This window comes from Lissotriton helveticus, chromosome 6 (genome assembly GCF_964261635.1).
Source record: "Lissotriton helveticus chromosome 6, aLisHel1.1, whole genome shotgun sequence".
Lineage (NCBI taxonomy): Eukaryota > Metazoa > Chordata > Amphibia > Caudata > Salamandridae > Lissotriton > Lissotriton helveticus.
The window spans coordinates 1,356,921,314-1,356,935,323 of NC_136067.1; the positions used below are offsets into that span (position 1 = coordinate 1,356,921,314).

At 43.4% G+C, this 14,010-nt stretch overlaps 2 protein-coding genes across 4 annotated transcripts in view; one reads left to right on the forward strand and one right to left on the reverse strand.

Moving 5' to 3' along the window:
• The window catches only part of GNPAT (glyceronephosphate O-acyltransferase), a 555,169-nt gene extending 544,648 nt beyond the window's left edge, over nucleotides 1-10,521 (reverse strand). The window contains exon 1 of one of the 3 annotated variants that reach the window (XM_078649084.1): nucleotides 10,353-10,521. In XM_078649084.1, the coding sequence (XP_078505210.1) occupies nucleotides 10,353-10,394 (42 nt within the window). In that variant the 5' untranslated portion in view covers nucleotides 10,395-10,521. Of the gene's footprint in view, nucleotides 1-10,089; nucleotides 10,147-10,195; nucleotides 10,322-10,352 lie in introns of those variants that run through there. The other 2 variants (XM_078649086.1, XM_078649085.1) reach the window with 2 other exon arrangements.
• A 557-nt stretch (nucleotides 10,522-11,078) lies between these two features.
• The window catches only part of FSAF1 (40S small subunit processome assembly factor 1), a 201,014-nt gene continuing 198,082 nt past the window's right edge, over nucleotides 11,079-14,010 (forward strand). The window contains exon 1 of the mRNA XM_078649087.1: nucleotides 11,079-11,269. Within this exon, the coding sequence (XP_078505213.1) occupies nucleotides 11,194-11,269 (76 nt within the window). The 5' untranslated portion in view covers nucleotides 11,079-11,193. The remainder of the gene's footprint in view (nucleotides 11,270-14,010) is intronic.

A 14,010-nucleotide genomic window follows, 5' to 3' on the forward strand; every position in this document is an offset into this window, starting at 1 on the left:
TATGATTTAGATGATATCATTAATACAGTAATCTAAAACAGTAAACAAAAGTGTACAGAGGGCTGTAACCGGTGGCTGAAACATGTAGACCTTAATTTGGATGCTGGGGAACACGTATCTGCTTCCTTAGCACCACTAGTGTTTTTAACTTTCCCCTCGTGCCCTGTAATTCATTAAATCTAAATAGGGGACCACAAGGCAATTTCAAATTTACAGAATCCACCATGAGATTATCACGAGCTTCCTTGATTTAAAAGGTTAAGCCCAACCAGTCTCTTGGGTGAAGACTTGATGATGAAGCATGCTTTTGATAATTCCTAGTGGGCGAGAGTCCTTTTTAAAAAAAAGAGTAAGGATTCCCATCTTGGTAGGTTGGGGTACGAGATTGACAGTCAAAAACAAGTGACTCGACCAACCAGTGGGTTCTCTCTCCATTAGTTAAATGTTCGGATACTTTCATACACAACTCTCTTATGGCATGCACCATGCTGAAATGCACTAAATTGCTTTTGCCTTCTTTTTCCGTATTATATCACTAATTTTGGAAGGAGTGTCCGGTGAACATGGGTGACTATGTCTTTTGGGTATTCTGTAACAATATGTATAAATGGTTTTAATTGCTTCTAGCCCTGAAAAAGTTCCATGGAAATTATTTTCTGCAACAAAACCTATTGGTGGTAGGCGCATTTGTAGTTTTATATACATCTTATATTAAATAAATTGAAGAAAAACAAACATGAAAAAAAAAGGATTCTATTGTTCTTAAGATTTTTACCATGGTGTGAAAGATCATTACATAACTGAGGTATAACTATTAACACTAGTGGGTGTGCTCAAACTATTGTGCAGATACTTGCACAATAAGAGACTCCTAATAAGTGTGCAAGCTTGCAAGTTTCACCAAATTGGACAAAGCCACCACTCCTGTATTTGTTTTGACAAATCCACCACAGCGCAACATCATACCCAACAACGGAAACAGTGAACATATCTATTCAAAGGAAATAGTAATTACATTACACTCAGGGAGAGAACAGTAAATAATCAAGGTAAACCTTAATTGTATTCTTCGCTCTCCTCCCAATGACACGGGTTAGCATATAAGCACAGCTTTGAACCTAATTCGGACAGGGCTGCAGAGTGCGACAGGGCACTGCAGTGTGCCATAAAATTAGCAATAGCATCATAGGTGGCAGGTTAAACGTACTTGTGAGGCTCGGGCCCCAATTAATAATTTATGGTAAATGCCCAAGTATTGGGCCACGTCGTTTCACACTGTTTGCTGGCTGAACAATTGTGAAGCTCGTGTATGGACAGGCACTTGTTTCCAAAAATACAACAGATTTGAAACAGTGATCAGCGATTCTAAAATGGACTGGTGTGGGGTGCCACTGGCACGTCGCGCAGCAATTCAAACCCATCTCTCATATCTTTAGCATCCAAGTATGGCAACTTTCAAGGCAGAACATTTACATATTTGAAATATGCGGGTTTTAATGCATCAAGAAGTGTGTGCCTAATTTTAAAATGTCATTTTGCATCATTCATTGGGTTAACTCCTCAATAGGTGGAAAAGAAACAGGTGATTTATATTAGTGAAATAATTTGATTCTCTTTGCATTTTTTGGTTTGGGATACTATCGAATTAAATTTTTTATAGTGCTCAAACTGTCAAAACCTGTTCAGGGCACCAATTAAAACAGAACACGATTATATAGATCTTAAACCCACGCATGTTGTTTATCTATGAACATATGCACTGTGCACATCCATATATAAATACACAGTTATGTTTTTACCTCACTAATGACTGTGAAGGAGGGCAAGATAAGATTGTGACTGTCCTTCTTATAATGAAATAACATTGATGTGCATTGCCTGAGCTAATTTTTTCCACACCTACTTTTAGGTCTCGCATGCACTGCTGAGGAAAAAAGACCTTTTGCAATCGATTTGTTTTTGAGGCCAAATACGTGCACGCGTTGCATTGCTTTCAATGGCAACGCGTGCACGTTTAGCGATTCCCTTGCGGGAGCGAGCTTTCAAAACCATCTGTTAGTAATTAACAGATGGTTCCTGCTCGCTCCCGCAAGGGAAACCAGCGCATGCCCCCTCTCCTCTCCCCCTGCAACCTCCTTTCCTCGTTAAACTTGTTATTACTGGCACTGAAAAAACATGCAGTCGAGATGGCAACCCAATTTCCACTTCAGAGAGGCAAGACACCTATGATGATTAACCCGTATGCGGGTGGGGACGGTTTTTAAATTACAATCCGCACTCACGAACTGACCGATGAAAAGGGTTTCCGCTCACAAAGGGACGGGGCGCAATGCATCGCGTTCACAATCCACCGGAGGATTATTAGATGATAAGCATGCTATCTTTGAATGTACGCCACATTCAAGCAGAGAGAAAGTTATATACTATTTTCAATTTAAATGACGATTGATATGGGCTACATGCAGCACAATGCAGGGGATGTATGACGTTAGAACGCACACTTTTACAACGCATACCTTTACAACGCATTTTTTACAATGCAACATCCATTACAAAGCATTCCATTACAACGAAATTTTTAAAACTACCTTTACAATGCATTCCATTCCACCACACTATTGTTCGGCCCCTAATGTTTTGGGTGAGACTCTCGCAAACACCAGAACTGCTTGACTATAGGAATGGGTTAAAAGAGGTAATGTGTTTGGATCTATTGAACACTAATATATGGCTAAAACATGTTAGATTATGGTTTAACAAAATAGGTTTATCTCAATTTTGGGAGAATCCGGAAAGGTTACCGTACAATTCAAAACAAATTGTGAAAACGGCTTTTTAGGGTTTTATTAACAACCAAGTAACTGATGGAAATAGTGGCGGGGCTTTAGTAAACAACTTTGTAAACTTCAAGGATGAGCCTCTTTTTGAGAATTTCCTTGATGAAGTTGAGGCCCTGCTAGCCAAACCCCTATTCATGAAACTAAGATATGGTAACGTTTTGACCAACTCAACCCTGGCACGCTGGTCTAGAAGGGGTAATGTTGATGATACAACGACCAGCGAAACCTGTACTATGTGCGAGGGCAATCTCAAGGAGGATGACCAGAATATCCTTCTCTTCTGCCCAGCCTATGTGTTGGCCAGAAGAAAGTGGATCAAACCTTTATGCAATCTTTTGGGAATAAGGTCATGTAAGACGGCACTAAGAATGATAAAATCTGACACAACTCGAACAATAGTATTTAGTGTCAGTAGATTCTTGCTTTCCATCCACTTTGTGCTCAGGAAAAAAGGCCTAAAGCTATAAGGTCAATGTTGTATACCACTTGCCCATTTGGTTTTACTTGTTCAGTGGTTTGATAGTATGTATTTTTATGGTTCACTTTCCAGCTCCTTGTCCAAATGTATCTCTAGCCAGGTATGCCGCCATGTTTTTATTTTTGTCTCTTTTAAACCGTTTTGATTTTATCAGCAACAATTGTTAGTTGTTCTAAAAATGTTTTTTGATATGCACTTTGTAAATGAAATGTGTTTGCTATGCAAATCTTTTATGGCCATGTAGGGCCGAAATAAAGATCAATCGAGAATTACTACCTTTACAACGCATACCATTACACGCATAACATTAAATTGTATGTATCGTAAGTATTGGATAGTGTAGGGGTAAAAATGACTATTCTAACTCCAGGGTGGTGCAACAGTACGGTAAGTGTTGGATAATGTAGGATTAAAAAGCACTATTCTAACTCCAGGGGGGTGCAACAGTAGGGTAAGTGTTGGATAGTGTAGGGGTAAAAATTACTATTCTAACTCCAGGGGGTGCAACAGTAGGGTAAGTGTTGGATAGTGTAAGGGTACTATGCGTTGTAATGGTATGCGTTGTAGGGTCAGGCGTTGTAATGGCATGCGATGTAATGGATGTTGCGTTGTAAAAGTTTCGTTGTAATGGTAGTGCGGTGTAAAAGTTGCGTTGTAAAGGTTGTTTCCCAATGCAGGGCACCAGGTTTTAAACTCCTCCGCACTAGTAATTACACTCTGTGACTTCAAGTTAATTCTGGACCCCTTCCTGCTGAGGGTGTTAGACAGGCTTCAGCTACCAATCAGGTGTGAAAATTCAGAGGATGTGAGCTTACCTGGAGAGCTTTCTCCTGGGGCTTAGTGGGTGGGACCAGCCTCGGACTTCAGGGCAAATTGGCTAAAATGTGTGCAGGCGTACATATGGATAAGAGAGGAACTGACCAAGGACATACACCGTTGCCAGCCGTCCATCTGGTTAATGTAAACTATGCACTCTGTAACAGACGGAAGACGGACACAATAAGCATACGTCATTAGTAAATTAGCTTCCTACTGGGAGAAAATGTGAGACAGTGATGAGATTTTCTGAAGTATGTCTCCCTGTTGTTCTGGATAGGTATTTTTTGCATTTGAAGAACTCCAGGATGAGTCGTGTAGTACTTCAAGGTCAACCTAAAGCGTCCGAGTAAACGGCGAATGCCTGCCCACCCTGGAAGGGAATGGGCATGTTAAACAGTCAAACAGGGTTCATCGAGTTCCCCACAGTCCTGGCTGGGCCTAGCCGTCACTGTACTTGTTACACAAGTGATAGCTACCACTGGACATTGGACTATGCCATTTAGATACATGTGATGAAGTAACCCCATCGTCTAATGGAAGAGCGGTTCAATTGCTCTGCAACAGCAAGCTGTACGGGAAGCTAAGTCACAAAGTAACTAGAGTAAATGCAGGCACTTTTTTCTTGTTCTCATTACTAATCACAATATTCAACAATAACCACTAACCACTCGACCCTAAAGCGCTTCAACCCCTCGACAGGAGTAGTACGTGCTATGTAAATAGAAATTGTAATTACACAATCTAATTTTCCGAAGATTGGGTGCAGAATTCCACAGCAGATAGAAATCCTTAGATCGGGACTACTGCAACGATTTGATACATTTGCCCCGTCTGCATAGCTATGCCCCAACAGTTTGAGCACTCTAGCTGCATGACAGCTGCATAACATTTGTGCTCTGATACTTTGTGTTATACCCTTGCATCCCTAGCAGATGTTGCACCCAAAACTGTCATACACATGTTGAACAGTGTTCTTCCATGTGTTGTGTTGGTTCTTGCATATTTTTCAGAGTGTTTAATGTGGTAGGCGAGGGGGCATTTTGGATTAAAACATCCCCTCTAATAGACTCCCCGGTGATCAGGGTTATGCTATGGACTGGGGCCAGGCCCCGGGGGGTGTGATAGAGAGAGCCCTGTACTCCAGGCACGGGAGGATTCCATTGACCGGCCCAACCACGCATGTGATTCAGGTGTGGCACGCAGCTACTAAAGGTCTGGGGTGGGTAGGTAAATTAACACTGGCCACTCCCCTGCTAAATTCGGAGCAGCTGGGCAGTCTGTGGAAATCAAAGGGGTTCGATAGGTGGGATCTTATCGGAATTGCCCAAATAAAAGATGTGTGGGGGAAAGACACAGTGCACACCTTTGAGTCCCTTAAAAAACAATATAGTTTGCGCGATAACGAATACTATCGTTATCGACAAGTGAGACACGCCCTTGTCACTCACATCCCTAAAGGCACGGTGCTCCCGGAGGCGTCGCCCTTGGACGACAGAGTACTAGATGGATTCATCCCCCAAAAAACCATCTCCCTGATATACAGGAAACTGATCAAGAACATGGAGAATCCGCTAATGCGGATTAGAGCTCAATGGAGTGCGGATGGGTTTGAACTGGATGATGAGCAGTGGACGGAGGCGGCTTCCTCCCGAAGGTAATTGCCATCCAGATGCGGCTTCGGCTGGTGCAACTGAAGATACTTCATAGGTCCTATATAACGGGACCCCGTTTGGTGCGAATGGGGTGAGCTGAGAGCGGAGAGTGTAGGAGAAAGTGTGGAGAAATTGGCACTCTAATGCATACTCTCTGGCATTGTGTTGAGATACAGTCGTATTGGACGAAGATCCACGAAGAGCTGGGAGGAGCTATGGGGGTGGTGATGCGACCGGAGGCCCGGAGGTGTTTGTTGAATGTGTGGGAGCCCACAGATTTGAATGTGTACCAGAAGCGGTGGGTGACGCTGGCATATATGGTGGCTTAACTAAATATAGCTCAGCTCTGGGGAACTAGTCAGCCGCCCCGAGTCACCAAATGGGTGGAGGACCTTGACTGGTGCATGATTAGAGAAAAAGCAGTGTATGTGGCCAGGGGCTGCCCTGGGAAGTGGGGTAAAATTTGGAACACATGGTTATGTTATGTTAATTTCGATTTATATAACGCCAAATCACCTACAGGTCTCTTAGCGCTTGCTTTGGGAACCCGGCCTGCCTTTCCCTGCGAGATAGCCCCTACTGAGCATCCCCAAGGTGAAGACCAGGCATCCCATCGCAGTGGGGCCGTAGTGGAGATTAAGCAAGCTATTGCCCAGAGTTGCAGAGTGTGAACCCATGATTCGAGTAGGCACCGAGGCGAGAATTATCGAGTCCGTGGACATTTTGAGCTCAAGACCCTGCCGCGTCGGGAATTGAACCCTGGTCTGACCTCGGCATCAGGGTCTGCCTCCTCTAACCAGTGAGCCACACTTCTCCACAACATGGAATAGTTATAGGGGGGAGATCTGTGAACCACTTACGCAGGTACCGATCCCGGAGACACAGGACTCCCTATGATCCCTGTACTATACGTTGTCATATGTAATTGTGCCACGATTCCTCATGTGTCGGAAATGCAATGTGCTCACCTGAGATTTAATTTTTCTGTTCTGTAATGTCTTCCTTTGTTTTCAATAAAAAGAGTTAAAAAAAACATGCCCTCAAATGTATGTTGAGCGCTTTGAAGCAAAACACACTTACAACACATGCCCTTTAGACAGCAAATGTAAATGTAGTAGTCTCAAACATTTTGCTGAAAACTTCAGGCGCACTTCTAAAATATGTTCAAATTTGAGTGCTTTTTAAAATAACATTTTAATGTGTTTTTAGAATGCAAACTCTTCCTCGGATAACTGGTCTCATGAAAAAAAGTTCAACGCTTTTTCAATGGCTTCTTTCATACAATTTGGGACGACCAGTCATAAACCATTGCATTTCAGAGGAAGTGCTCACGCCGCTCATTTGGTATGCGGTTTAGTTGACAAGGTCTTGAGCAAGGGTTGTTCCTTTTCTAGTAGTTAACAAAAGTCTAAGACAAAAACTTTTTATGGCGCCCCCAGCGACTGGGGTCGCACCAAATAAAAACAAGCATTGGTAAAGCCAATAGGTCTCGCCTTTGGGACTTTATAAGTGTTTAGTTATCCAGCACAATATCCTTGGTGCAACAACATTAACTGTTACATGGATAAACAGTTATAAGGTCCCAAAGGCGAGACCTTTTGGCTATGCCAATGCTTGTTTATTACGAATTGGTCTCGGCTTTTGGGTTTGAAGTGTTCCAAGCTTGGGTGTCTATCACCAATTGGTTAGTGCTACACAAAATTTCATTGCAATTTTCTAGAACTTACTACTCCTGAGGAGGCATTGAAGTGCTTTATGCCAGGCCGCACACTGGTCTGGAACCCACAAAGTTAGTGAACAATACGGTGGTTGTTGATGGTTATTGGGATTAGTATTGTGCTCTGAATGAGACCGTTCCATGCACCCACTCTAGTGTCTCTCTCAGTGTCATTGTGCCAGGATTAAATTAGAAGGACCTAACTGAGTTCATTATTTGGGAGGTATGTGAAGTCATGCAGAGGATTTGTGGGATAGTAAATGAGCAAGAGATTGGGTATTGTTAGGTTTCAGGGTATGATTCAAGGAGGATGGGTTACGATCTCTGAAAAGAGGTGTGGGGAATTTACAGAAATACAAAAATAGAGCTTAATGCAAAATTGAAAGAGTAGTCTGCACTTAGAGAAAGGAAGCATGCAGAGGATGAAAAGTACAGAGAGGGTTATACACAGAAAAATGATAGAGGACAATTAGAAGTTTTAAGTCAAGATCACAATTTTCAAGTAGTGTTTTAGGAACAGAATTTTGAGATCGCATTATCTTTGAGGATGCAAAACTGTAGAAGGAAACATTATTTGCATGGGAGATAACACTAGATTAGGTACGTTTGGAAAGACCCTAGAATTAGGAGAACAATTTGTTCACCATCAGACTACTGGTAGACCACTGCTTCAGGACAGACAGCTAATCAGCTCAGATTTCTAAGCGTAAAATAGTGGCTGGAAGCACATACAAGGGAATATCAAGAGCTTTAGGCTGCGCTTGAATGATGCAGCATGGAGAGAATATAAAGCCTAAATAATGCAAAAATCAAAAAGGAGATTCTGTAAGTGCTTGAACTGAAGTATTTTGAGATTTACCCATTATGGTCACACACTAGTGATTACCATAGCAAAACAGGATTCATTTGGATGTCCCATGGTTTAACATGACACAGGATGAGGGTGAGGATAGCCTCCCAAACAGTGGAAGAATATTGCCCATATACCTGTAGCTGGAGGGAGGAGACCAAGATACTGAAGTGAGGAGGGAGAGACTAGGCTACCTTTCGAAAGCCCAGGAGGTCTTTGGATACACAAGGAGATGTAGGTTAGTCTTCTGGGCACTGTTGTTTGGTGGATGATACGGGTGAGGAGTGGGACTGTAGTTTCTGTTTTTCAAGGGGAGGACATTTCTAGTCCTGTCTGTCTCAAACTGCTGCTTCAGGAAGATCTCCCACTCCATTGCACCCAAGTGGGTGCTCTAGTTTAGAGTCAGACCCAGTGATTCCTGCTATGAGACATTTCATGAATGAATAAAGTTCGATTACTTAACCACTTGGATGCTAATGACAAGGGTAACTCGTCATGGAGTTGCCATTCATTTCAATGGAAATTGCATATATAATCTGCAATTACCTTAGCACCAAAGGGGTTTTAACCTTAAATCACACATTCATAAAACCAATAAAAATTAGAAAGCAAAAATATTACACTCATGTCAAATGAATACATCTGAAATGGGATATAAAGTGGGAGGGAATTATTAAACCACTAAACTTAAGCTTTTGATCCTATGATTACAAAATTCTCGGTCTGTAATAGTTCCAGTGGGATGCGTCAGACTGATGGTATTTCATGAATAAGTGTGTCATGGAAACAGAGAGATAAATTATAAAGTGCCACATGCTGTATGCTTTAGCTAACATATGATTAGTTGTGCTTATTAGCATCAGAAAGTTTATAACCGAGTCGCCTGCAATCCATAAAATCAATCATTCATCTGGTATAGGATAAACAGGATAAACAGAGCAACAGAATGGCAAGAAATACTAAAAAATTGAACTTCATAAAATCATCAAAACAATTAGATAAAGGCAAAAGCTAAGAAAGTGCGCTACTAGATGTTATGCACGGACTTAACAAGTAATACAAATTGACCCTCTGGGACCTAGACCGAACCCTATCTCAGCGAAAGCTTGCACCTGTAATCATGGGCTCCACAACGGAATTGAATGGATTCACTTAGAATGCAGTTTGTTAGCTTCACTACAGTTAGCAAGGATCCAGCGAGCCCGTCATACATATAGCTTTAAGAGGAAAAACTATCCCCTAAGACACGTGCAACGACTGTGACAGCAAAAGGCAACATATAGCTCAAGCACTGGTGGGTGTGTTTCGTAAATCCGACATAATAATGCAGGGCGTATACCGGAAAACAAAACAGGCGCCGCTTTCAACTGCGGCACCAAAAGTGCCTTGGCACGGGCTCCGTGTTGCACAGTACCAGCCTCTGCCAGGCAACTACACAGAACACGACAATAAGTCAGGGTACATAATGTCTAATCTAATCACAGTACAAATATAGTAGAGAGCTGATCTCAAGTTACCATATAACGTGAATACATTTGCCTGGGGACGTCAGCCAAAATCCAAATGAAGAAATACAGTTCATACGAGTTGAAAAAAATCAAGCCGGGTGACCAAATCACTGCCCCAATTATACATTTGACAAGTTCAGTTCGGTCACTGTATATATCGGGGTACCTAATAGTTGACGAAACCACTTGAATGACAGCTTAATACACAAACGTATAGAGCTTTACCCTGTGCAGCACCATCCAACCCAGTTCTGCATGCCACACAGGAGGGACAGCAGCTTCTCTGTGACAAGCCACGTGCGGGACATTACCATAAAGACTATCAGGTTACCTTTCAAGCAGGCTGTACCTCACACGAGACAGTGGGCTCCCCTTTCCTTTTGCAACAGAGGGCTTTCAATAGGGTGAACCACAATGCTCAAAAGTGTCATGCCGCAAAGGACCCCTTGGTGCCAGCTAATGCTGGGGGTGTGACAAAAATAACATACCAAGTAAAGCGGCCCCCCAGTGGAGGCTCCACGCAGTGTCATGCAGGGAGTCCTTCGCCGGGACACGACTAGCTCCTGCACCTCCTCAAAGAACAGCGGTGCTGTGGGTGCTGCAGCTTCTACTCGCTGAGCGCACAGAGGGCAGCCATCTTTGGTGAGGACGGCAACCAAGACAGGGTTAAACCTTCACTGTTCACAGACCCCCGTTTTATTATTTTTTATTGTAATCACAGCGACCATCTTGTAGTGTACGTGTCTTTGGATAAATCGGGCAAAGCCTTATGACCAGACCCCCGTTTTATTTTTGTTGTAATCACAGCGACCATCTTGTAGTGTGTGTCTTTGGATAAACCGGCCAGAGACGTATGACCAGAGCACGTACAACTGGCGAGCCCAGCACTGGCAAGCATACCATGCCTGTCCACCTGCTTTTTGTTGCATTCATTTTGGCAAACCAGGAAACGATAAGGGGCGACTATTGCACGCCAAGAGCGTAGGCATCTGTTGCGCGACATTAATAGTGGCAGCAGCACACAGGGATTTGAGAATCTCTGGAAACCCTTACTAATTATATGTTTTACTGCCTAGTCAGGTTATAGGGTGCCGTGTTACCAGGTCACTGCTGTCCGAGACTGAGTCGAGTGGCCGCCATTTCCGTGTCAGGCAAACCTCCTCCAACTTGCCTGTATGGAACGTACAAAAACGTCGTGACGTATGCCCGACCACTCCCCCCTCAATGCCCATAATGACCACGACTCGACTATAAGTATTACATTGCAACTCTGACGAACCTCGACATTTGTTGCACGTGCGTTAAACAGAAAAGCTGTACCAACTCCAAATGAAGAGAAAAAGTGATCTAGATCTCCCACACCAGAGCTCACTGGATTCGGTGCTCAGCTGCTTGTACGATTTTGGTAAGCAATTTGCACTTTCAGTTACTAAAACAACAGCTGTTTAATTTTTGGTTGCGCACGTTTCACTTATCAACACCTAATTTAATCAGTGGCCGAAGTGCATTAAACAAGCATTGGCATAGACAATAAGTCTCGCCTTTGGGACCTTAGAAGTGTTTAGGCAGATCTATTGGCTTTGCCATTGTTTTTAAGCAGTGTTGTAGAGAAGTTAAGTATTAAAATGGATGTCACTTAATTGCAAGTTTCTTTGGCGACTGGAGAAATAATGTAACTGTATCACAGGGATACATGGCTGTAGAAACAACACTCAATTAAGGAAATCTATACATAATTGGAAACAATAAACAGATCTGCTAACGAGCTACACCGCCCTCCCCAGTGACTTCTGGTGCTGCCATTCACCTTCTCACGTCATTACCAGCCCTGGAGTCACATATGAAACATTAGAAACACAAAAAAAAGAAAAAATAATAGTGCAGAGCTTGTTGCTGCCTGGACTGCTCTATGCAGCGCTCAGGACATGTATGGGAGAATATAGAGGACAGTTGTTCTCGCAAATAACTTACCAGCATTTTGTGACGGAAAATGTACTTTGAGTTTTGCCAACCTGCATTAGATTACACGAAGCACCGGGCGAAGGAGTTGCTCGGACTCGACACCGTGTTGTGATTGCTTCACACACAGCTGTAAGGCATGTATATAATATCTTAGAAATAATTACGGCCATTTGGTTGTAATAGCTAAGCGTGGTAGTTGCAAAAGAAGCCAACAGAGCGGCCCCGGCTCTACCCTGCACCCTCCAGCAAACCCTGCTGTTTGTGGCCTGCCTGCTTGCTGGGGGATTTGTGGTAGTAGAGAGATGTGAAAGAGCCTGCGGGTGGCGTGCCGGGGTTTTGTGGCTGTAGGGTGAGATGGAAGAGGTAGCGGGTGGCGTGTGGGATGTGTGGCTCTGGGGCGAGCATGACGGCAAGGACACCTGGAGTCAGAAATGAGACAAACATGAAATTGCAGTTGGGATAATGGCCATGAGGATTGATTGCTTGATGACATCGACTGAGATCTGGTGGCTAAAATCAGCGGGTCATCCAGCCGTCCATCTTTCCGTGGTCGGCAACTCGAGTCTAATTCGATGGGATAATTGTAACGCTTGTTATTTACAGTTCAAAGAAATGTCGAAAAGTGGTACGAAGCGCTACATAACAATATTATTAGTGAAATGACTGACACAAACATGCATACAGGTTCCAAAATGAGGACTGCACCTTGAGAAAAGTAACAGTCATGTGACAGGGCCGATAACTTAAGACACTGCTAATATTATTATTAACTTCAGATACGTTTCCTGAGGGTGCGCATTCTGTGTCATAAAATCATATTGCTTTAACTAACATTAATCAGAAATAGAAAGGCAAATAGTCACGCTACTGTGCGGTGCCTGGGTGCCGTCCATAATAAAAAGAAAATGTAATTAAAACCAGCTCCATCCACCAGAACAATGACCCAGAGCCTGTGAGAGCCATGGAAACTAAAAACAAGCTTGGCCGCAAAGTGAAAGCAACCATGCTGTGTTAATTAGTAACATGCTCAACAACAACAAGGGAGGAATGCAGCTGCCATGCTGCATGCCGCTGCTCGCTCCCGAGACCCAAACGCCATGGAAGTGAATGTTTAGAGAAAAGGCGAGACATGCACCCGTCTTTGGTCATTTGCGTGCTTTCATTATTGAAAGCCACACGCAAAGGCCAATGGAATGTGTGGGTGTTGCCAGACCCACACGGAGAAGTCTCAGGGAGTTTGGAGTGCTCACAGGAAGCCTCGCCTAGAGCAGCGCACACTGCTGCACTAGGCTCGACCTAAAAAGTATCATAGCGCCAAGTTTCAGGTTGCTTATGCATGACATTTCCATGGTTTCAGTTAAGCATGGGCGTAAAATCCGTTCCGCTCGCGGATTTTCGGCAAATTCGCAATCCGCGAACTCTCGCGAAAATTCGTAAATCCGTGCGAAGCGGATTTTTTGCTTGGTCGCACTTGCCAACTAGAATACTATACAATTTCGCGGGAGTAAACACTTGCGAACACGTAGATGCGGGGGGCAGCAACAATCTCGCAATTGCGAGATTGCAAAATTTGCAATTTCGCACAAGAAATCCACCAGCAGGCAGCATAAACCTTGAAAGTTATGAATTTTATCAGAATAACTCCTCAGGTTGACATTTGCCTGCACTTTGTTTTTGCATGGAGTCCATTTTGGGGGGGGAGGGGAGGAAGGAAGTGCCCCAAAGTCTCCAACTTCCTGTTCCTGTCCAGCAGGCTCCTCTCAGTGCTTTCTTCATGTGCTGGTCACTTTGATTTGGATCTTGACCTGGAAGGATTACTTTTTGTGGATGCTGCTGGATATTTGGATTTTTGCAAAACTGAAAGCACTCAGCAGGTGCAAAAGTTCAATCTTATCATTAGTAACCATTCCCTGTAGTGCCTGGAAGGATTACTTTTTGTGGATGCTGCTGGATATTTGCAAAACTGAAAGCACTCAGCAGGTGCAAAAGTTCAATCTTATCATTAGTAACCATTCCCTGTAGTGCCTGGAAGGATTACTTTTTGTGGATGCTGCTGGATATTTGGATTTTTGCAAAACTGAAAGCACTCAGCAGGTGCAAAAGTTCAATCTTATCATTAGTAACCATTCCCTGTAGTGCTTCCCGAGGGGCCCCTTCAGAGTTCAGTTGCCTATTTGCAACTAT